The sequence below is a fragment of the Myotis lucifugus genome, unplaced genomic scaffold (assembly GCF_000147115.1).
Source record: "Myotis lucifugus unplaced genomic scaffold, Myoluc2.0 scaffold_554, whole genome shotgun sequence".
Taxonomy (NCBI): Eukaryota; Metazoa; Chordata; class Mammalia; order Chiroptera; family Vespertilionidae; genus Myotis; species Myotis lucifugus.
In genome coordinates, this window is record NW_005871602.1 from 52,322 (window position 1) to 75,726 (window position 23,405).

At 39.1% G+C, this 23,405-nt stretch overlaps 1 protein-coding gene across 1 annotated transcript in view; it reads right to left on the reverse strand.

Moving 5' to 3' along the window:
- DZANK1 (double zinc ribbon and ankyrin repeat domains 1) overlaps positions 1-23,405 on the reverse strand; it is a 61,601-nt gene that overhangs the window by 36,505 nt on the left and 1,691 nt on the right. Inside the window, exons 2-8 of the mRNA XM_023745513.1 lie at positions 22,511-22,627; positions 19,475-19,628; positions 14,167-14,281; positions 12,685-12,778; positions 11,607-11,674; positions 7,650-7,735; positions 1,717-1,834 (exon numbers count right to left, since the gene is read on the reverse strand). Of these exons, the coding sequence (XP_023601281.1) occupies positions 1,717-1,834; positions 7,650-7,735; positions 11,607-11,674; positions 12,685-12,778; positions 14,167-14,281; positions 19,475-19,628; positions 22,511-22,619 (744 nt within the window). The 5' untranslated portion in view covers positions 22,620-22,627. The remainder of the gene's footprint in view (positions 1-1,716; positions 1,835-7,649; positions 7,736-11,606; positions 11,675-12,684; positions 12,779-14,166; positions 14,282-19,474; positions 19,629-22,510; positions 22,628-23,405) is intronic.

A 23,405-nucleotide genomic window follows, 5' to 3' on the forward strand; every position in this document is an offset into this window, starting at 1 on the left:
GCTGGATCCGATTTGCTAAGATTTTGTTGAGGATTTTGGCATCTATGTTCATGAGGGATATTGGCCTGTAATTCTCTTTCATTGTGTTGTCTTTACCTGGTTTTGGTATTAGGGTGATGCTAGCTTCATAGAATGTGTTTGGAAGTGTTCCATCCTCTTGAACTTTTTGTAGTAATCTGAGGAGGATAGGCTTTAGTTCTTCCTTGAAAGTTTGGTAAAACTCCCCTGAGAAGCCGTCTGGTCCTGGGCTTTTGTTTGCTGGAAGCTTTTTGATGACTGCTTCAATTTCTTCCATAGTTATTGGCCTATTGAGATTTTTAGATTCTTCCTGATTGAGTTTTGGAATATTGTATTTTTCTAGGAATTTGTCCATTTCCTCCAGGTTGTCTAGTTTGTTGGAGTAGAGTTGCCCGTAGTATTGTTTAACAATCATTTGTATTTCTGTGGGGTCTGTTGTTATTTCGCCTCTATCATTTCTGATTTGGTTTATTTGGGACCTCTCTCTTTGCTTCTTGGTGAGCCTGGCTAGGGGTTTGTCAATCTTGTTTATCCTTTCAAAGAACCAGCTCTTGGTTTCATTGATTTTCTGTATTGTTTTTTTGGTCTCTATTTCATTGATTTCTGCTCTAATCTTTATTATCTCCTGTCTTCTGCTCACTCTGGGGTTTTCTTGTTGCTCTCTTTCTAATTCTTTGAGTTGTAGAGTTAGATGATTAACTACCATTTTTTCTTGTTTTTTGAGATGTGGACGTATCACTCCAGTCAGCTCTCCACATACCTTTAGTTGACTGGAGGCTGTGTGCATGTGCAGCATAAACCAGAGTGGGTCCATGCCACCCACTCATCCCTGTGTGTACATGGAGATACAATAGAGCTCAGCATAAAGTAAAAGCTGGGGCAGATTTGAAAACAGCCTGAAGATGGAATGCTCTACCACATACCTTTAGTTGACCGGAGGCTGTGTGCATGGCCAGAAATTGTGCTCAGATACCTCGATCCAGTAAGGCTTCCACTCTCTACTGATATATCTATTTATGACCATCTTTTATCCTTAGTGTCTACCTTTTTTAAATGGTCATTTTCACATTCATTGTCATTTCACAGATCCTTTTATTTCCCCCAAAAAAACAAAAATATCAAGGAATAAAGGATGAATGTGTTTTGGTGCAGGTATTAATTTTTAGTAAGCCAACTATATTTTCTAACTAAATGCAAACTTAGTAGTAAGATAATATGAATTATTATCTATACTTGGCTAAAACTTTTAAATTTAGATACACTAATCTATCTTTAGCCTATATAAACAGCTTCTTTGGACAAAATGATGTATTTTATGACTATATATAGGCTTGTAATTAATACATCTGATTTATTTCTAGAATACAATTCCTTATTATACCCAGATTATGAACAGAAATACCACATAAGTAGGAAATTAATATTTATCCATTTATGCATCATTGAAACAATAAGATTTCACTCTTTTTGAGCCTGTGCTTTTACAAGGTCACACACCAAAAAAAAAATTTTTTAAGTGGCATTGCAAGCAAGTTTTTTCATTCCTAAGTAAGGAGTCAGACAGTAAGAGTTTAACCTGCCAGTAATATTTTCAACAAGTATTTATGTTTGTGGTTTGTGCATGCCAGGTACTATTCTACTGCTGCAAATAAAGATCAGATAACCCAATGAAAGAAACTTTTAAGGACTGCTGCTCACCTGAGCTCCTTCTGAGGGTGAGAGACGACAACCAAATACAGGTGGAACAGGAAAGCCACAATCTTGACAGAAGCGAACCAAGGGATCAGATGGGCGAAGGGCGAGGCACTGGGCACACCTACAACAGAAGAGGTTCCTGATTGGTCATGGACTGATGGGTTCACATTAAGAAGTCAGGTGAAAATCTAAGTGTTCAAGAATCTTTAAAAATAAAAAAAGTAAAATACTCTCATAGGCTATGGAACAAGTTCTCTAGTCCTTTTATTACAAAGTGGACTCAAGCTGGAACCACTGGTACCCTTCACCTACAGGCCATCTCACTTCCTGAATGCAGCTGAAGTTAGCAGCAGCCTAGAACCCACTTCTTGTGGGGTTCTGACTTGTCCTATCACATTGGATTGGCACTGGATTTGTGAGGATAAGCCAAGGGAATTCTAGTAATGTCTACATTGCACTTTTCTAACTTTCTACCTGAGCAGTGAGCCCAGTCTGTGTGACTCTCTGGAGGGTCACTGTCAGTTAAGCTCTGCCTTTGTCTCCACTCACCTGGTTAGAGTTCCAAGGCCCTGCCCCAGCAATATCTGTCCCAGTTTCCTAGGCAGATGTATCCCATCATTTAGCCCTCACCAACCTACCTGGGTTCTGAATATCAGCCAAAGTGAGAGCATTGACAAAATTCAGCATTCTTTTATTATTAAAAGCATTGAATAAACTAGGAACAAAAGAAAACATCCTCAACATGCTAAAGATCACATACAAACACCTCAGAGCTAACATCATACTCAGTGGTGGATGACTGAAAGCTTTCCCCCTAAGACCCACATTCACTGTTTCTATTCAACATAGTATTGGAAGTTCTATACAGAGCAATTAGGCAAGAAAAAAATAAATAAAAGGCATTCAAACTAGAAAGAAAGAAGTAAAATTATCTCTGTTCATGGATGATAGGATCTTATATGTAGAAAACCCTAGAGAGTACACCTAATAAGAAAATTTAGAAAAGTGGTAGGATAAAAAAATCAACACACAAATATCTGTTGTATTCCTATGAATACTTTGAAAAGGAAATTAAGAAAACAATTCTATTTATAATAGTATCAGAAAAAATAAAATATTTAGGAATCAATTTAACTAAGGAGGTAAAAGACTTGTACAATGAAAGCTATAAAACTTCTCAGAAGAAATTTTAAAATGACATAAATAAAAGGATAGACATCCTGTAATTCATGAATCAGAAGACTTACTATTAAGATGAAAATACTAACTAAAGCAATGTATAGATTCAATGCAATCCCTATCAAATTCTCAATGACTTTTTTTGCAGAAAGAAAACTCATCCTAAATTCATACGGAATCTCAAGCACCCTCAATAGTCAATATAGTCTTTAAAAAGAACAACAAAGTTAGAGGACTCACACTTCCTGATTTCAAAATTTACTACAAAGCTAACTAATACATGAAGTATTGTTCTAACAGAAGAACAAACATATGGACAAATGGAATAGAATAGAGAGCCCAGAAATACCCAGTATACCTTTGCATGTATGGTCAAATGATATTTGGTGAGGGTCTGAACACCATTCAATGGGGAAAGGACAGTCTTTCTGACAAAGGTGCTACGAAAACTGGATATCCACATGCAAAACAATGAAATTGGAACCCTACTTACAACATATACAAAAATTAACCCAAAGTGGATCAAAGATTTGAATGTCAGAGGTATATCTATAAACCTCTTAGAAGAACCCATAAAGGACAAGCTTCATGACACTAGATTTGGCAATGATTTCTTAGATATGCCATCCAAAGCATAGGCAGCAGAAGAAGAAATACATGCCCGGCTGGCATGGCTCAGTGATTGAGCATCGACCTATGAACCAGGAAGTCATGGTTCAATTCCCAGTCAGGGTACATGCCCAGATTTCGGGCTTGATCCCCAGTGTAAGGCGTGCAGGAGTCAGCCAATCAATGATTCTCTCTCATCATTGATGTTTCTCTCTCTCTCTCTCCTTCTCACTTCCTCTCTGAAATCAATAAAAATATTTGAAATTTTTTTAATTTAACTTAAAAAAACCTTTTGTGTATCAAAGGACACTAACAAGGGAGTGAAAAGACAACCTACAAATGGGAGAAAATATTTCCAAATAATATATCTGATAAAGGATTAATGTCCGGAGTATATAAAGAACTCCTAAACTTAAAACTCAAACAACCTATTAGAAAATGCGCAAAAGACTTGAATAGACATTTCTCCCAAGAAAATATACAAATATCCAAGAAACACATGAAAAAAAGCTCAATATTACTTGCCATTCTGGAAATGTACATCAAAACCACAATGAAATACCACTTTATACTCATTAGAATGACTATTATCAGAAAAATAAAAAATGAGTACCAGTGAGAGTCTGAAAAATTGAAACCCTTGTACATTTCTGATGAAAACGTGAAATGATGCAGCTGTTGTAGAAAACTGTTTGGAAGTTCCTCAAAAAGTTAAACATAGAATTGCTATATAACCCAGAAACTCCACTCTTAGTCAAATACCCAAATGAATTGAGAGCAAGGATTCAAAACAGATACTTGTGCATCAATGTTCATAACAGCATTATTCAAATAGACAAAAGGTGGAAATGATTCTATCTATTAACAGATAAATGGATTAACAAACTGTGATATATACACACAATGAAATATTATTTATCTTTAACTAGAGGCCCAATGCACAAACTCGTGCAAGGGGCTCGGTCCTCGCAGCCCCAGCTGCCTCATTGGCTGTCCCACCCACTGGTTGTTCCAGAAGGCCGTTCCAGAAGGTCGTTCTGCCATCTGGCCTATTTAGCATATTAGCTCTTTATTACATAGGATAAGAAATGAAATTCTGATACATCCATGATAACATGGATGAACCTTGAAAATATTATGCTAAGTGAAATCAGACACAAAAGAACAAATGTTGTCTGATTCCACCTACATGAGGTAAGTAGAATAGACAAAGTCATAAAATCAAAAAGTAGAACAGAGGTTACCAGAGACTGGAGAGAGGGAGTAATGAGGAGTTATTATTGTTTAATGGGAACGAGGTTCTGTTTAGAATGACAAAATAGTTCTGGAAATGGATAGTGAAGATAGTTGCACAACATTGTAAATGTACTTAATGCCATGAAATTTTACACTTAAAATGCTTAAAATGCTAAATTTTATTTATGTATATTTAAGCACAATAAAAAGTATAAAGGACCACAAAAATCATTATCTATATAATAAAAGCCTAAGCAACCATTATGGCAGAACGACTAGAACGACCGGTCGCTATGATGCGCATTGACCATCAGGGGGCAGACGCTCACTGCAGGAACTGCCCCCTGGTGGTCAGTGTACTCCCACAGGGGGAGAACCACTCAGCCAGAAGCCAGGCTCACAGCTGGCAAGCACAGCAGCGGTGGCGGGAGCCTCTCCCACCTCCACGGCAGTGCTAAGGAGCAGCGAGCCAAGCAGCAAGGAGCAGTGAACAGGCGGGCAGTAAGGAGCAAGGGGTCCCAGACATCCCCCAAGAGGTCCCAGACTGTGAGAGGGCGCAGACAGGCTGAGGGACCCCATCCCCAGTGCACGACTTTCATGCAACAGGCCTCTAGTATAAAATAAAAGTAATAATGTATTATGGGTTCAGAATATTTGTAAAAATAAAATGTATGACAATAGCACAAAAGCTATTGATATTCAGTTATTGGAAATATACTGTCATAAGGTTCTTATGCTATATATTAAGTATTATAATATTACTTGAAGGTAAACTATGATAAGTTTAAAAAGTACACATACTATAAACTCTAGAGCAACCACTAAAAAAAGTTATTGCTAATAAACCAACAAAGGAGATAAAATGGAATCATAAAACATACCAATTAATCCAAAAGAAGGCAGAAAAAAAAGGCAACAAATAAAAAATAAGATAAACAGAAAACAAATAGCATGATGGCTGATTTAAATTCAAACATATCAATAAGTAAAATAAATAGGCTCTCAACATCTCAATTAAAATGCAGGGATTACCAGATATAATTTTTAACAAAGCAAGACCTAAAACACCAAAAGATACATCATGCAAACATCTTGAGAAAAAAAGAGTGGCACCAGAACAGGCATAAACAGAAATAAATCCATGCCTTTATGGTCAATTAATATTTGACAAAAGAAGCAAGAATATACAATGGGGTAAAGAGAGTCTCTTTAATAAATGGTGTTGGAAAAATTGGACAGATACATACATACAAATTAAAGTAGACCACCAACTTACACCATACACAAGAATAAACTCCAAATGGATAAAAGACTTAAATGTAAGTCACGAAACCATAAAAATCCTAGAACAAAACATAGGCAGTAAAATCTCAGACATCTTTCATAGTAATATTTTTGCTGATATGTTTCCTAGGGCAAGGGAAATACAAGAAAAAAATAAACAAATGGGACTTACATAGAACTAAAAAGCTTCTGCATCAATAAAATGAAAAGGGAACCCACAATAAGGGAGAAGATATTAGCCAATGATATATCTGATAAGGGGTTAATTTCCAAAATATATAAAGAACTTATACAACTTAACACCAGGAAGGCAAACAATCCAATTTTAAAAAGGGAAAGGATCTAACTAGACACTTCTCCAAAGAGGACACACAGATGGCCAATAGATATATGAAAAATGTTCAATGTCACTAATCATCTGAGAGATGCAAATTAAAACTACAATGAGATATCACCTCACACCTGTTAGAATGGCTACCATCAATAAGTCAACAAACAACAAAGTGCTGGTGAGGATGTGGAGAAAAGGGAACCCTGGTTGGTGGGAATGCAGACTGGTGCGGCCACTGTGGAAAATAGCATGGGGTTTTCTCAAAAAATTAAAAATCGAACTGCCTGTTGACCCTGTATCCCATTTCTGAGAATATATCCTAAGAATTCTGAAACACCAATTCAAAAGAATATATGCACTCCTGTGTTCACAGCAGCCTTATCTACAATAGCCAAGATCTGGAAACAGCATAAATGCCCATCGGTAGATGAGTGGATAAAAAAGTTGTGGTACATTTACACAATGGAATAGTATGTGGCTGTAAAAAAGAAGGAACTCTTACCCTTTGTGACAGCATGGATGGACCTGGAGATTATTATGCTGAGTGAAATAAGCCAGTCAGAGAAAGACAAATACCATATGATCTCACTTATATGTAGAATCTAATGAACAAAATAAACTGATGAACAAAATAGAAACAGAGGCATGGATACATGGAATAGACTGATAGCTATCAGGGGTAAGGAGGAAGGGGGTACTGGATGAAAGAAGGTGAAGGGATTAGCTAAAGAATATATATGCATAACCCATATTCTACACAACAGTGGGGTGATGGCCAGGTAGGCAAAGGGGTGTGGGGGGGGAGTGGAAACATCTATAATCGTGTCAACCATAAAAAGAAAAAAATGTTTAATACATGCAAAACATGGACAAATCTCAAAATAATTAGGCTGAGTTAAAGAAGCTGGCAAAAAAGAAGAGTACATACAGAAACATTCTAGTTACATATGGAATGAAATGCAAACTAAGCTACAGTGACAAGAAGCAGATCAACAGTTGCCTGGGGATAAGGAGAGGCACAAGAGAGAAATTTCAAAAGGGTACACACTTTTGGAGGTAATAGATTTGTTTATTTTCTTACTGTGGTGATAGTTTCAGAGTTATATTCATATGTCAATTGTACTCATTAAATAAATGCAGTTTATTGTATGCCAATTATGCCTTTAAAATCTGTAAAAATTTAATAAAACACAGTTAGGGGTAGGCAAACACCATTATGTTCCATCCTTAAATTCTTTTTGACCATAATGTGTCGTAGAAGGATTTAAGAAACAGTAAAGAGAATGAGATTACTTACTTGAGAAAGTCTGTCTCCCTTTGAATTCTCATGATCTCTGTGGCTGTCAAACTCGGATGGCCAGTTATGTGTGCAAAACTAGGGAACTAAAATTAAGAATATAACAGAATCTTGGTAAAAGCTGTGGTATAGTAAAATTTCACTACAAATTGTAATATTTTGTCTTATATCCAGCATCCACCCTTTAAGAATCAAGATTGGGGAAGTCATAGTTAATGACTATCCCAGTACCCACCATTAAAAAATTAAAGTGCTAGTCATAATCATATATGTAGATTACATTAAAAAGATAAGTTTAGGTCTGGCCGGGCTGATCAGGGGAAGGCGACGCCCCCATCACGCCTCTGCTGCAGCCACTGCTGGCTACTGTGGCTGCCTGAGCCTCGGCCTGGCCCTCATTGCCTGAGCCTCGGGCCCTTGCACAGTGGCAGCCGCCATCCGCGGCTTGCCTGAGCCTCAGGCAGCCACTGTGGCTTTGTCCATAGGACGTCTGGAAGGATGTCCAGAAGACGTCCGTCCTAATTAGCATATTACCCTTTTATTAGTATAGATTCTCAGCTATTCCTCCTGAAATCCTTCTAAATAATCTGATTTCATAAGCCTGGATGGATTCCTAAACTGGCACTCGGACATCCCTCTTACAATCCAGGACAGCTGGCTCTAATCGCTGCCTGCCTGCCTAATCAACCCCTAACCATTCTGCCTGCCTGCCTAATCACCCCTAACCACTCATCTGCCTGCCTGATCACCCCTAACCGCCTCTGCCTGCCTGCCTGATCACCCCTAATCACTCACCTGCCTGCCTGATGCCCCTAACTGCTCACCTGCCTGCCTGCCTGATCACCCCTAACTGCTTGCCTGCCTGCCTGATTGCCCCAACCACTGTGCCTGCCTGCCTGATCGCCCCTAACTGCCTCTGCCTGCCTGATCACCTCTAACCACTCACCTGCCTGCCTGATCACCCCTTACCACTCTGCCTGCCTGCCTGATTGCCCCTAACCACTCTGCCTGCCTGATCACCCCGAACCACCTCTGCCTCGGCCCCTGCCGCAGCGGCTTCATACGGAAGGATGTCCAGAATGACGTCCAGAAGGTCATTCGGCTGTCCGGTCTAATTAGCATATTACGCTTTTATTATTATAGATTATAAGTGTGACCAGACTTGGAATCATGGGTACATAAGAAGCAGTTTGTGGCTGTATAAAAAATGTGACTCCATATATGCTCTACCTAGGGCTCAGATTGGAGGAAGAGCGAGCAAGAACTCTTGGGTTGCATTTAGATGCCAAAATTCTAAATTGGATTTTATAAACATTGAAAAATCAAATTGCTATAACAGTAGTAGTAGATGGCCACTAGTATAAGGGCATCTTTCTTGTATTATATGGTAAAACATGTATTGATATAGCTTTTATTTCTATTATAAACCACCTCCATCTTGTTTAAATCCAATGGGCAAGTCCCTGTGCTTGTCTAATTTGAATCCCAGTAACATTTGACATAGGTGACCAGTGTCTTCTTCCAAAACCCTTTCTTCTCTTGGCTTTTTGTTTGTTTGTTTTGCTTTCTTCCTACTTCTCAGGCTCTTCCTCTTCTACTCAACCTCTAAAGTCAAGGATTTTGTCTTGTGCTATCTTCTTTTTCTGGACAGCCTTATTTATTAATTATTGTATTTTTCATATGAACAACTGTAAACCTACTTTTGTCCACTCTGGTATATTAAATATTTTCACATATATGTATTTATAGCCCTGGACTCTACCCTGGGTTTGAACTTGCATGGCCGGCACATCCCCCATGAGAGATGTGCAGGAGGCAGCTGGTCGATGTTTCTCTCCCATATTTATGCATTCATTGTTGCTTCTTGGTTGCTCATTAGGAGAAATCGAACCCACAACCTTGGCATATCAAGATGATGCTCTAACTGACTGAGCTACCTGGCCAGGGCCTCCACTTGAATTTCTAATGAGTCTTTGAACACCTGCTCCTCCCTCATCTTTCTCTCCATTAATGATACCATCACCTCCAGATGCTCAGGGCAGAACCTTGAGAGTCACTCTTGACTCTTCCTTTCCCCTCATCTTATCTATCTAATCCCTCAGCCAAACCTGTCAGCTCTATCTCCAAAACACTGGATTCCCACTGCCTCCTATGATCACCACTTGCACAACCTTGGTAGTAACCACCTTCATCTCTCATTTCTCCCAAATGATATTCCCCTCTGATTCCTCTACAGCCCAATCTCCATACTATGGCCAAAGAAAAAAACTTTTATTCCCCTCCTCTTCTTTCTTTTTTTAAAAATTTTATTCAAAATTGATTTGAGAGAGAGAGGAAGGGAGAGGGAGAGAGAGATAGAAATATTGATGGGCTGCCTTCTGCTGGGGATTGAGCCTGCAAGTCGGTCATGTGCCCTGACAGGGAATCAAACTGGCGACCTCTCAGTGTATGAGACGAAGCTCAACCAACTGAGCCACACTGGCCAGAGCCCCCTTCTCTTCTTTTAAATGTAAGTAAGATCATGTCTTACCATCCAAATGAATTCCCTTTACAATTAGAAAATCAAACTCCTTACAATGGGACTCACCCATAGCATCTGCTATTCCCAATCATGCCTGCCCATTAGAATCACTTGTGGGTGAATTTTTAAAATAAAATAAAATAAAACCATGCCCAAACCCCATATAAGACCAATTAAATCAGAATTCCTGAGGTTGGCTTCCTGGGATTGGTTTGAAACCCCTCAGGTGATTCTCGTGTGCAGTGATGTTTGAGAACCACAGTTCTCCATGCTCTGGCCCCAGTCTACTTCTTGCACCTCATCTCTTACCTTGCTCTCCACACCAGCCTCCTTGCAATCCCCCCTTTTCTGTACTTGCTATTACTGCTGCCAAGATCTTTACAGGGTTGGCTTCTGTTCATCTTGAAGGTTCAATTCAAATGTCATATTTTCAAGGAAGCCCTCTCTTATTACCCTGATTTAGAATACTGTCCTTCCTTCATGGTCATTCTCTATCCCAGTGGTTCTCAAACTTGAGTGTGTATCAGAAAAAGGGCTAATTAAAACAGATTAGTGGGCCCACTTCCCAAGTCCCTAATTCAGTAGACCTGGGGAGGGGCCTGGAAATTTGCATTTCTTTTTTTTTAAGTATTTTTTTTTTTATTGATTTCAGAGAGGGAGGAAGGAAAAGGAAGAGAGAGATAGAAATATCATGATGAGCCCTGACCGGTTTGGCTCAGTGGATAGAGCGTCGGCCTGCGGACTGAAAGGTCCCAGGTTCGATTCCAGTCAAGGGCATGTACCTTGGTTGCGGGCACATCCCCAATAGGGGGTGTGCAGGAGGCAGCTGATCGATGTTGCTCTCTCATCAATGTTTCTAACTCTCTATCCCTCTCCCTTCCTCTCTGTAAAAAAAATCAATAAAATATATTTTTAAAAAACAAAAAACAAAAAAACCCCATCATGATGAGAGAGAATCATTGATCAGCATGCCCCACCCCCCTCCTCCACTGGGGACCGAGCCTGCAACCCGGGCATGTGCCTGCCCCTGACCAGAATTGAACCCAGGACCCTTCAGTCCGATGCTCTACCCACTGTTCCAAACCAGCCAGGGCTGAAAATTTGCTCCCACGTGATATTGATGCTACTGGTCTGTGAGGTCCACACTTTGAAAACCACTGCTCTATTCCATTACCCAGTGTTATCTTTTTCATTATATTTATCCCAACTTAAAATTTTTTGTTTATTTACATATTTATTATCTGCCTACCCCCACCCCCAATAAAATATAAGTTCCATGAGTATAGGAGGCTTTCTTATCAAACACAGTGCCTCAGCTCTGAAACAGTTCCTGGCACATGGTGAAAGGCTGAGAAACACTACCTTAAAGTATTTCATGGGAAACATTAAAAAGGCAGTAGGTATTCAGTACCCTGAAGATTTTCCTTAGAAGTTACCTGGGGTGGATTTCTGGGTGGTCTAGAAACCGATTCTTCACGGTAAGGGGGCCTTTCCAGGTGGCTGTCTGAAAAGCAAAGATCTTTCAATGTTTTAGACTTAGTTCTTTCACCTACCTCGAGGTATACAAATACATCAAAAACATTGTTCTGTGAACAACTGTAATTATATATATAATCATGCAAATGTCTTCATAGTTGCAAAACTTTTTATAAGGGACCACTGTCATCACAGTCTTTCTTTAAAGTAGCAGCTACATAAAGATGACCCCACTCAGGTGAATTAGCACTGAGAAAGAAAAAATTAGCCCAGACTAAGAAAATTAAAATCTGCCCAGCTACATTCCAAAACATTTCACATCAGGCTAGAAAAATAGATAAATCCAACTGCAAGTTTATAAGGAAATATTTTTCCCCATAACACAGTGCAGCAGTAAAATGTCCTAAGAGCACTCCCTTTGAGTGACATTGTTTCTTCCCTGCCAAGAAACCTTCTTCTCTAAAAATCAGATTTTCAGAAACTGGTGTTTCAAAGCATCTCAGTAAGAATGAAACATCTGACTCTTGCCTGAGGACCTAAGTTACTTTGACATCGACAAGAAGCCTTAATTTCCAACTCGGTGCAGAGCTTCAGAGAAGGGTTTCTGAGCACAAGGATCACATTTATCTTTGTTGTTTCCAAGATAAGAGAACACTGGTTCCCTTAGGCAGCCCACACCAGATAGTGACCACTTCACATTCAGCCTGTTGTGCTTTGAGCCTTTCAAACACTCTGCTTTCATTTACATTTCACACAAACTCCACTCTTCCCCCAAACCCTCTACTATCTTTTCCTTTGTTTGGTGATACACCCCATGGATCCTCTTGTGTGCTGCAAGGAGTCATAAACCTGACTTTGTTGGACTGCTAGGTTAGCCCTCCTGGATAAGCCATTAGCTTAGATAGCATTAAAATTCAAATTATGGCTTACTTTACTGTTCCAGTATTTCTTATTCCAACCCTTCTGCAGACAAAGTAAGTTATGAACCTGTTTGGGGTTTAGAAAACTAAATGTTAACCTCATCCTCTCATGTCATACCTAGATGTCTATGGTTAACATTCCAACCAGGTTTATGTTCAACATTCTTAGATTTCTTCCTTGGTTTTGGTGCAACAAAGGGTATTACATATGTCTCCTTTTTCCCCCCCACCCTTGACAATCCCCTGTAGGCCCACTTTAGAATGTGAACATTAAGTCACATGGTAGAGGCAGTGTCATAGGTATACTTCTTACTTGAAAGGACTTGCAAAGTGACTTCTGCCTCACCTTACTCTGGAAATACATAGCTTTGTATTTGAGCTGCTTGGCTGACAGCATAAGCCCCACCAGATCAAGTGGTCAAGATGAGAGGCAGGTAGCAGCACACGTAGGCAGGATGTTGCCATCATGGGAGTCTGATAATGACCAGGGAACTACCAAATCCAGGGAGCAAAGACAGGGTTGGGTCAGACCAAGATAGGACTTACGTACAGCACCTGCCCACATACAGTCCTTAACACTCCTCTCTGGGCTTTCTTCTCCATGGACTCAGTCTCTTATGCTTGACCAAGCCTGTGCACCTGCTGACACATGTGGGCTCAGCCTCTGCTGGCTGGCCCTGCCCTGTGCAGATCCCTTCCCTGATCATACTTGAGCCCCATGTTCTACCTATACCCACTGCTTTGGTTCCACAGCCTCCCCTCTGGCCTCTGGACCACTGTTGGGCTGAAGGGACTCCCCAGAAAACTTTATGTCACCCCCAACACGACCTCTGTGACAGACTCTTTAGTTGATTGCCTTCCCATGGGTTGGCCCATCTTCTGATCCTTGGATCTGTCTCACTGAGGCCCACAACACAGGGTCTGAAGTTTCAAAAGTCATTTTTAGATAGGTCTCGTTCACTCCCCAAAGTGGGGCTTTGCAGCTGCTTGGGAATGAAGATTTCAACGTAACAGGAGGCTATACCCACTGAGGGCTCCTCTACTAGTCTGGTGCATCTATTCAACAAATATACACTCACCGCCCTCTCCTACCTGGCCCTGTGCAAGGAATTGAGTACGGCAGACGTACTCTCTGCCACCTTGAAGCTTACAGTGCAAGGGGATGATAGACAAGGAGCAAAGTAATCACATATTCACAGCATTTTATAAAAGGAGAAGGCCTGGGTGCTAGGGGAGCAGTGATAGAATACAGAAAACACAGTTTAGTTTGGCTGGAGTATATACAGGGGAGTCAAAAAGCAAGAAAGGATGACTTAGGACAGAAAGTGATCCTTTGGAATGCCAGCCGAAAGGCTTGTTACTTCATTAGGTAAGGGGGATCACTGAGGACACTAGAACATGGGCAGTTCTGATAGGTAGGAAAATCTACAGGAGGACCAAAGCGGGGAAATCAGCAAAGATACTTTGCAATGGTTGATAATGACCAGGGCTGTGGGTGGAATGACTGTGGTGATGAAATGAAAGGGAAGATGTGACCACTGAGAAAGGAGGAACCAAGAATGTGGTGACTATCTGAATGTATTACAGTTTCATTACTTGCCTGCTTTGAAGAATCTTCGAGAATGTTTTCAACACTGTCTTCTGAAGAGGCTGCATTTGGTGGTTCATATTCCACCTGAAACATCTTTGTTACAATGCCACTCTGTCTGCAGTCTCTGAAAATTATTTTAAAAAGAAAAAGTCTGTGTATTACACAAATATTCCAAAAAAGTCGGATAGCAATTAAGATAACTCTACTGAAGTCCCTTAGTCTAGCTACTAAATTTAGTATATTTTAAATTGAAGAAATCAAAATATAACTTCTATAGTCTTTCTTTACATTATTCTCATTTAGATGATCTATTGCTTTGTAATAAACTGCTCCAAAACATACTGTTTTAAAACAAATCTGTGAGTTAACCAGGCTCAGCTGGATAGCTCTTGTCTGCAATCTCTCATGTGATTGCAGTCAGATATTGGCTGGGCGGGAGTCAACTGAAAGGTCAACTTGGCTGGATGTCCAAAATGGTCTCTTCCCTCATACTCACAGCCTAGGCTAGGATTTCAATTCTCATTCTCTCTCTCTCCCTCCCTCCCTCCCTGCCCCCCGCCCTAGCTTGGCCTTCCTTACAGTATGGAAGTCAGGCTTCCTACATGGTGGCTGGCTTCATCCAGTGTTTATGTTCCAAGATAACAGAGCAGAAACTGCTACACTTTGTGATCTAGCCTCAGCATCATTTCTGAAACATTCTATTAGTCAAAAGTAAGTCATAGGACCAACCACATTCCAGTGGAGGGGCTACACTGGGAAGCATGGTTAATTTTTGGAGACTATCTACCATATTGACCATAAAGATTTTATACTTCGAGTCTCAAACTATTCTAAAACAAAGAATCAGGTGATCTGTATATCATTCCATGTGATTCAAGGGAATTTTCCTGTAGATAGCATAATATATGTTGCTGTGGTAGATTTAAACTGCTATTCCTCAAATGCTACCATGTTTTCAATTTATTCATAATATTTTACAATTAATCTTGTTCCTCTTTGATGCAAAAGAAGATCCATAAGAAAGCCATGTACAGGTGCCCATAACTAAAAACTGATGGTGATTTATTCTGAGCACCAGCAACTCACCTAACACTATTTTCTTAAAATATATATTTTTATTGATTTCAGAGAGGAAGGCAGAGGGAGAGAGAAACAGAACATCATGATGAGAGAAAATCATTAATCGGCTGCCTCCTGAACGCCCCCTACTGGGGATCAAGCCCACAACCCGGGCACGTGCCCTGACTGGGAACTGTACCAGTGACCTCTTGGTGCATGGGTTCACGCTGGGCTGGACTCCATCTTTTTTTTTTTTTTTAATATATTTTATTGATTTTTTACAGAGAGGAAGGGAGAGAGATAGAGAGTTAGAAACATCGATGAGAGAGAAACATCGATCAGCTGCCTCCTGCACATCCCCCACTGGGGATGTGCCCGCAACCCAGGTACATGCCCTTGACCGGAATCGAACCTGGGACCTTTCAGTCCGCAGGCCGATGCTCTATCCACCGAGCCAAACCGGCTTCGGCATGGACTCCATCTTGACAGAAAAAATCCATCTTAGAGGCCTGACTATGACTCCTTGCTTTCAGTATCAACTTAATCTAACTACATCCTTAAAGAAAAGAATGTAAAAAACATTCTTCCTTAACATCATGTTCTGCAAAATGGTTGTTTTGTACAGGACCGCTGAGTAGTCCACTGACCATGGAAAACATTTTATGATTACCCAGGATCAACCACCAGATGGCAATCATGGGACAACTGACCTCATCCTCATTCCCAAACCCTGCACCCACCCCTGGCCCCTATTTGAGCATTCCACAAGAAACCTCAGGAAGCTCAACTTCTCTTTTCTGGTTGACTCCCCTGTGCACAAGCTCTTTTCAATAAACTCTATCTGCTTGATCTTGTACTGAGTTTAGTGCACATTTCTATGACAGTGAGACTAAAGAACCTGGCATTCAAGGTCCAGTAACAAGAAACCATGTGGCCCTAACCGGTTTGGCTCAGTGGATAGAATGTCAGGCTGCAGACTGAAGGGTCCCAGGTTCGAGTCCGGTCAAGGGCATGTACCTTGGTTGCAGGCACATCCCCAGTAGGGAGTGTGCAGGAGGCAGCTGATCGATGTTTCTCTCTCATCGATGTTTCTAACTCTCTATCCCTCTCCCCTCCTCTCTGTAAAAAATCAATAAAATATATTTTAAAAAAAAGAAACCATGTGAAAAAACTCATGCTAGCCTGCTAAAGTCAGCCAGCACCAACCACCAGAAATGTGAGTCAAGCTTTCTATCCTGCTCAAAGTGAGCCAAAAAATGACTGCAGCCACCCATGCCAATGACCTCAGGCAAAACCAAGAGAATAACTGCCCTGCTGAATACACACCAAAATGTTGACCCACAAAATAATGAGCAAATAAAATGACTACTCTTTTAAGACACTAAGTTTCAGAGTCGTTTGTTACATAGCAAGAGCTAACTGATTCAGCAGCCAAGGCTGAGAAGCACTGGTGATATAATTTTGGAGATCCTTTTCTTTCTTTATTATTTATTTGTTGATTTTTAAATTTATTACAAAGTAATGGTCTTAAATTTTGGAAGCTACAAAAATTATCAAGAAAAAAAAAAGCTCTGGCCAGTGTGGCTCAGTTGGCTGAGGGTCATCCCATGCACCAAAAGGTCGCCGGTTCCATCCCTGGTCAGGGCATATACCCAAGTTGCAGATTCCATCCCAACTGAAGCAACTAACCTATGTACAAGAAGCAACTAACCTATGTCTCTCTCTCTTTCCCTCCCTTTTCCCTTCTCTCAACAATCAATAAAAACATATATTTTTTTAAAATATATATTTTATTAATTTTTTACAGAGAGGAAGGGAGAAGGATAGAGAGTTAGAAACATCAATGAGACAGAAACATCGATGAGCTGCCTCCTGCACACCTCCTACTGGGGATGTGCCTGCAACCAAGGTACATGCCCTTGACCGGAATCAAATCCGGTACCCCTCAGTCCGCAGGCCGACACTCTATCCACTGAGCCAAACCGGTTAGAGCAACATATATTTTTTAAAAAACATACACAATACTATATTATAGAGGCAATGACTGCTGAAGTTGACATGTTTTCTTCTGCTTTTTTCTCTGTATTTTTAAAGTATGAAAATAATACAGTTTTTATCCTAATTTTTTCACTTATATCATAAATATTTTCCTGTATCATTCAAAACTTCATGACCACAATTTTAATATGTTAATGGCCTTTAATACTTAACAGTCTCATTTAAAGTCCTTTGTCTCTCTCTCTTTTTTTTTTTCCTCACCGGAGGATATTTTCCCATTGATTTTTAGAGAGAGTGGAAGAGAGAGGGAAAGACAGAGAAATATCGATGGGAGAGAAACATCAATTGGTTGCCTCCTGCACGAGCTCCGACCAGGGCCCGGGCCAGGGAGGAGCCTGCAAACCAGGTACGTGCCCTTGACCGGGATGGAACCCAAGACCCTTCGGTCTACAGGCCGACACTCTATCCACTGAACCAAACCATCGAGGGCTAAAGTCCTTTATCTCTTTATTAAGAAACTAATTATCTTAAGTACCTAGAAACAGACTTGAATGAAGCAGTGTAATTTCCAGAAAGAACTATTTTATCGCAAATGTATACAAGCACTAATTTTTCTTTTGTGTAGAAAACTCAAATTATTTTTTATATAAATATTTTCTCTAAACTGAACACACCTGAAATACTAACACTGCTTTCAGAATAAACAATTAGCAGGCACAGACAAGATGGTAGAAGCATAAAGAAACACTTTATTTTTTAGACTCTTTAGAAGCTCTATTAATTCCTCCAAACTACACATTTGCCATTATATTAATACTTCATTTCACTACTACCTGCAGCTTCCAAAGGAGCCTGTCTTTTTTTTTTTAATATATTTTATTGATTTTTTACAGAGAGGAAGGGAGAGGGATAGAGAGTTAGAAACATCGATGAGAGAGAAACATCAATCAGCTGCCTCCTGCACACTCCCCACTGGGTATGAGCCCACAACCAAGGTACATGCCCTTGACCAAAATCGAACCTAGGACCCTTGAGTCCGCAGGCCGACGCTCTATCCACTGAGCCAAACCGGTTAGGGCCAAAGGAGCCTGTCTTATAGCATTAGGTACCAGAGTACTATTTAGCTTGTTGATTTTTAAAAATACTTTTATTGATTTCAGAGAGGAAGGGAGAGGGAGAGAGATAGAAACATCAATAATGAGAGAGAATTATTGATCAGCTGCCTCCTGCACACCCCCTACTGGGGATCGAGCCCACAACCCAGGCATGTGCCCTTGACTGGAATCGAACCTGGGACCCTTCAGTCCACAGGCTGACCCTCTATCCACTGAGCCAAACTAGCCAGGGCTAGCTTCTTAATTTTTAAAGATAATTAAGAAGACTTGTTTTGATAGAAGTGGGTTGACAAGTAGGAAAAAGCTACAAATGTCAATATTTAATAAAGAAGAATAATGTGTATTAGGGGTTGTTTGATTTAATTTTTATTTTATTCTTTTTAAAAATTATCAAATTCCAAAACAATCTTTGGTGTAGAATTTGTAACGCTCCTCAGAAAGCCATGCAGTAGTTCAGCCACCAGAGGGAGCATTGATAATCTTTTTTAAAACAGTACCTGGGCCAGCTAGTTGTTGATTTGGGGCCTAATAGTGTTCCAAAGATGTGGCCAAACCTGTCTTGCTGCACAAAATACTTCCCCTATCACAGACTTGCAAAGCAGTTGAGTTTTTCTCTACAACACAAGGTTTCCAAATTAAGATGTGTTTCCATATTGGTAAAGTGATAAAAGTCATTGAATAGGAAAGAAAGGAATAAAGTAGCTAATATCCACAAATGGAAGAGACAGTAGCTTTCAAGGCCAATTAAATCAATACAACATAAAACAGAATGATCATGGTGGTTGTAGGCTATGTCCTGGGGAATAAAAGAAATATCCACTAAAAACAGTATTTTCTCTAGAGCCTGATGAATCTCTTCAGAGGTCCCAAACCCTGAAAAGGTTCCTGAAATTCCAATATAGAATTCAAAATAAAAACAAAATATTATTAATATACATAGCACTTCATTAAGCTGTACCTCTTATAATTTCTGCACTTTACAGTATACCTCAGCAGAAGACAAAAGTTACAGATATATGCTGAAATTAAAATAATTTTTCTTTTATGCCTTTCTAGTCCAGCACTAATTCCCACTGAAAGAAAGAAATAAAATTAAAACATCATTATATTATAAAGTTATTTTAATCACCAGGCTCTTAACTTACTTAGAGACTGCAATAGCTTTAACTTGTATTTTTCCATCAGGCAGAGTAATAGGCTTTGTATACTTAAATGTAGTATTTTCACCATAACCAATTCTCTTTAGAAATTCAGGCTTACTGCCATCCAAGGTATAATATATGCTGACATCTGGGGTATCTGAAAAACCCAAAACAGGATAACTGCGATTAGCATTAAAGTACCAAGTCCCTGAATAATGCCAATGGGTCCGTTATTTAATGAGATTTTTAAATATATTGTAGAAATGAATACCAATAACAATAATTGAGTTCCTTCTCTATGCTAAGCACTGTGCCTTACATGAATAAGCTCATTTCATCTGTACAATCCCATTAGATAGGCCCTATTTTATACCCACTTTATAGTTGAGAAAACTTGAGTCCCAGAGAGGTTAAGAAATCTGTCAAATAACAGCAGAGTTGTGATTTGACTCTTGGTAAGTTGAATCCATAGCCCACACTCTTGAACCACTATGCTATTCTGCATTTCCAATAGGGCATTAATTCAAATAGAGTAGGGGTCTATTTTAAAACTAGAACAGCCATTTAGAAAGCAGGAGCTATTTTTTCTTTTCTTTTTTTTTTTTTAGTATTGCTTAAGAAATGCTTTTATACTTGGACTTGGTAAATGATTCATTCCTACAATCTTGGAAAATTTGTAAAGGTAATAAATTAATATAAATCTAGACTCAAAATGTCAAAAAATGATAGACAATTAAAGTTTTCCTTCCCACTCCCAACATCAGCTGTCCCAGGCAATCAATGGAATCTTGAATATCCTTTAAAAAATATTGTATATCCATACAAGCATAAATGTATGTGTTCTTATTTCACTTACTCTTTTATACAAAGGTGGTATATCATACCCTGTTCCACACGTTTCTTTTTTTCATTTAACAATATATCTTGTATACTGTTCTATACTGGTACATAAAGAGTGACCTCAGTCTTTGTTATGGCTGTGTTGTATTCTCTCTTTATAAAGATGAACCACAATTTAACCAACCCCCTACAGATGGACATCTGAATGTTTTCTTTTTCTTTCTTTTACCATTACAAACACTGTAATTAATAACCTTGAAAACTCTTCTTTTTATAAGTATATTTGTAAAACATGTAGAACTAGCACTGTTGAGTCAAAAGGTATGTGCATTTGTAATTTTGGTGAATATTGCCAAACTTTCCCCCATGGAAGCTGAAACAACTTGCACTGCTACCAGCAATTCATGAAAGTGCCTGCTTACCCACACACCCATATCGTGTGCTATCAATTATTTTATTTTTACCAATCTGTTAGGTAAAAATAAAAAAGTATCTTGTTGTTTTAATTCACATTTCTTACATTTTGAGTAAGATTCATTCGTTCCTTCAACCAATATTTACCAAGTACCTATTATGTAGCAGACACTGTTCTAGACACTTGAGGATACCCCAGTGACCAAAGTCCCTGCTCTCATGGAGCTTCCATTTTAGGAAGGACACACAGACAGTAAACAAACAAAAATGATATACAATCTGTTCAATGGTAATTAGATGCAACGGAGTAATAAAGCAGGGGATAAGGTCTGCTCAGCAAGCAGGTGAAGGGGTAGGTAGAAGCATATTCTCACATGAGACACTTAAATTTCCTTTCCTATAGAATGTCCTTTCACATCCTTGTTCATTTTTTATTGGGTTATTATTATTCTTTTTGTTACTGAATTACAGAACCTTTTATTTTTGAGACATTTTTAACGTTAGAGAATTTGGATACCCTATTATTCATATCGTCATTTGTCAATAAACATTCAATTTCTATGAGTCATGGACACATATATTAAAATTTGTATTTTGCTTTGAAAATTTAAAAAATAATATTAGCTTTTAAGATAAAGGGAGACAGTATAATGTAATATATTCTTAATTGGAACTCTTGGTCTAGGAAGCACAGGGTCATAACATAAAAACAGAAATAATTTTTACACATATCACTTAATAAAGTACATTGGAATCTCAGTCTGTTTTAAACAAGTATTTGTTCATATGCTTTATCTATAAAACTTTCCCTCTTCCTTATAGTATACATATGTATATGTAAATATGTATGTCTGTATATATGTGTATATATACATATACTCACTTCTGGAATTAGTAGGAAGTATTTTTTTGTAGCTAAGATTTATTTATTTATTTATTTATTTATTTATTTATTTTAAATATATTTTATTGATTTTTTACAGAGAGGAAGGGAGAGAGATAGAGAGTTAGAAACATCGATGAGAGAGAAACATCGATCAGCTGCCTCCTGCACATCTCCCACTGGGGATGTGCCCGCAACCCAGGTACATGCCCTTGACCGGAATCGAACCTGGGACCTTTCAGTCCGCAGGCCGACGCTCTATCCACTGAGCCAAACCGGTTTCGGCAAGATTTATTTTTATAATAATAATTACAAAATATTTTTTGTAATAATAGCTGATTTTATTTTTGTAATAACAGCTAAGATTTATTTTGGCATTATTACATGCCAGACCCTGAATACCTCACATCAACTCATTTTATCCTCACAATGGCTCTAAATAGTAGATATTATTATCACTATCTTATAATGAGGAAACTGAGACTCAGAAAGGCTAATTAATATACCAAAAATTACTAGAGGCTGTCAAAGCCAGGATTCAAGCTCCAACATGAGTGGAGAGCCTGTGTTAGTATATCAAATTTATTATCCCAGCAAAATAATGAGCATCCTGGGAACATTTGGGGAAGCACTGGGACATCTTACCTTGGCCAAAGTGAGTCAAGGCATTGCTGCAATTAAGTACCTATACAAATGAAAGGGTAGTCAAAGCTAACCGTTTCAATCTAAATATACACCACTCTATAAACCATCAAGTATAAGTATTGCAAATTTTGGAAGTTTAATAAACTTCTCAAGGTCCTGGTTATAGAAAACATACAAAGAAGAAAAGCAACAACCAGATGAACATAAAGAGTATGACCATGTTATTTTAAAGCATTTCAAGTATGTTTTATTTTTACCTGATTTCATTTCCACAAGTGTATTGTTATCAATTTCATGGTTGGCTTTTCCAGGCTGAGGCACTCGCAGTGGTATGATCTGAGGAACACACACTGAACCAGCAGTCATTTTCCCTGCTTACATTTTTAAAAAAGTAGATGAAAATAAATTCCAATGGCCACATATATTTGAACACACATACTGAAGAGAAGTACCTCATTAAAATACAGTAAAGCTGTAAAAACTAAAGAGAATACTATTACTATATCATCTAAAAATATTATTCAACTTTTATTTGAAATAATTATTGCTTCAGCTGTATTTTTGCTATTGAGGTCTTCTGTGGAGTTTTGATTATCAGGTAAGTAAATTATTACCTTACTCCTGGGAAAAGAGCATGACTGAATGAGATGTTGGAAAGGAATTACTTTTTTAAATATATTTTTAAATTGATTTCAGAGAGGAAGAGAGAGGGAGAGAGATAGAGACCTCAATGATGAGAGAGAATCATTGATTGGCACACTCCGCACTGGGGATCGAGCCTGCAACCCGGGCATGTGCCCTGACCAGGAATCGAACTGTGACCTCCTGGTTCATAAGTCGATGTGCAACCACTGAGCCACACCAGCTGGGCAAAGGGAATTATTTTAAACTAGAGGCCTGGTGATGAATTCGTGCACTGGTGGGGTCACTCAGCCTGGCCTGTGGGGATCAGGTCGAAACTGGCAGTTTGACATCCCCCAAGAGGGTCGCAGAGTGCGAGAGGGCACTTTGCAAAGTTGCTGTTGCTCGGCAGCTCCTGTGTTGAGTGTCTGCCCCCTGGTGGTCAGTGCACATCATAGCTACCAGCAGGTCTGCCGGTCAGCCAGTCGGCCAGTCGCTTAGGCTTTTATATATATAGATGAGCGAATTAAA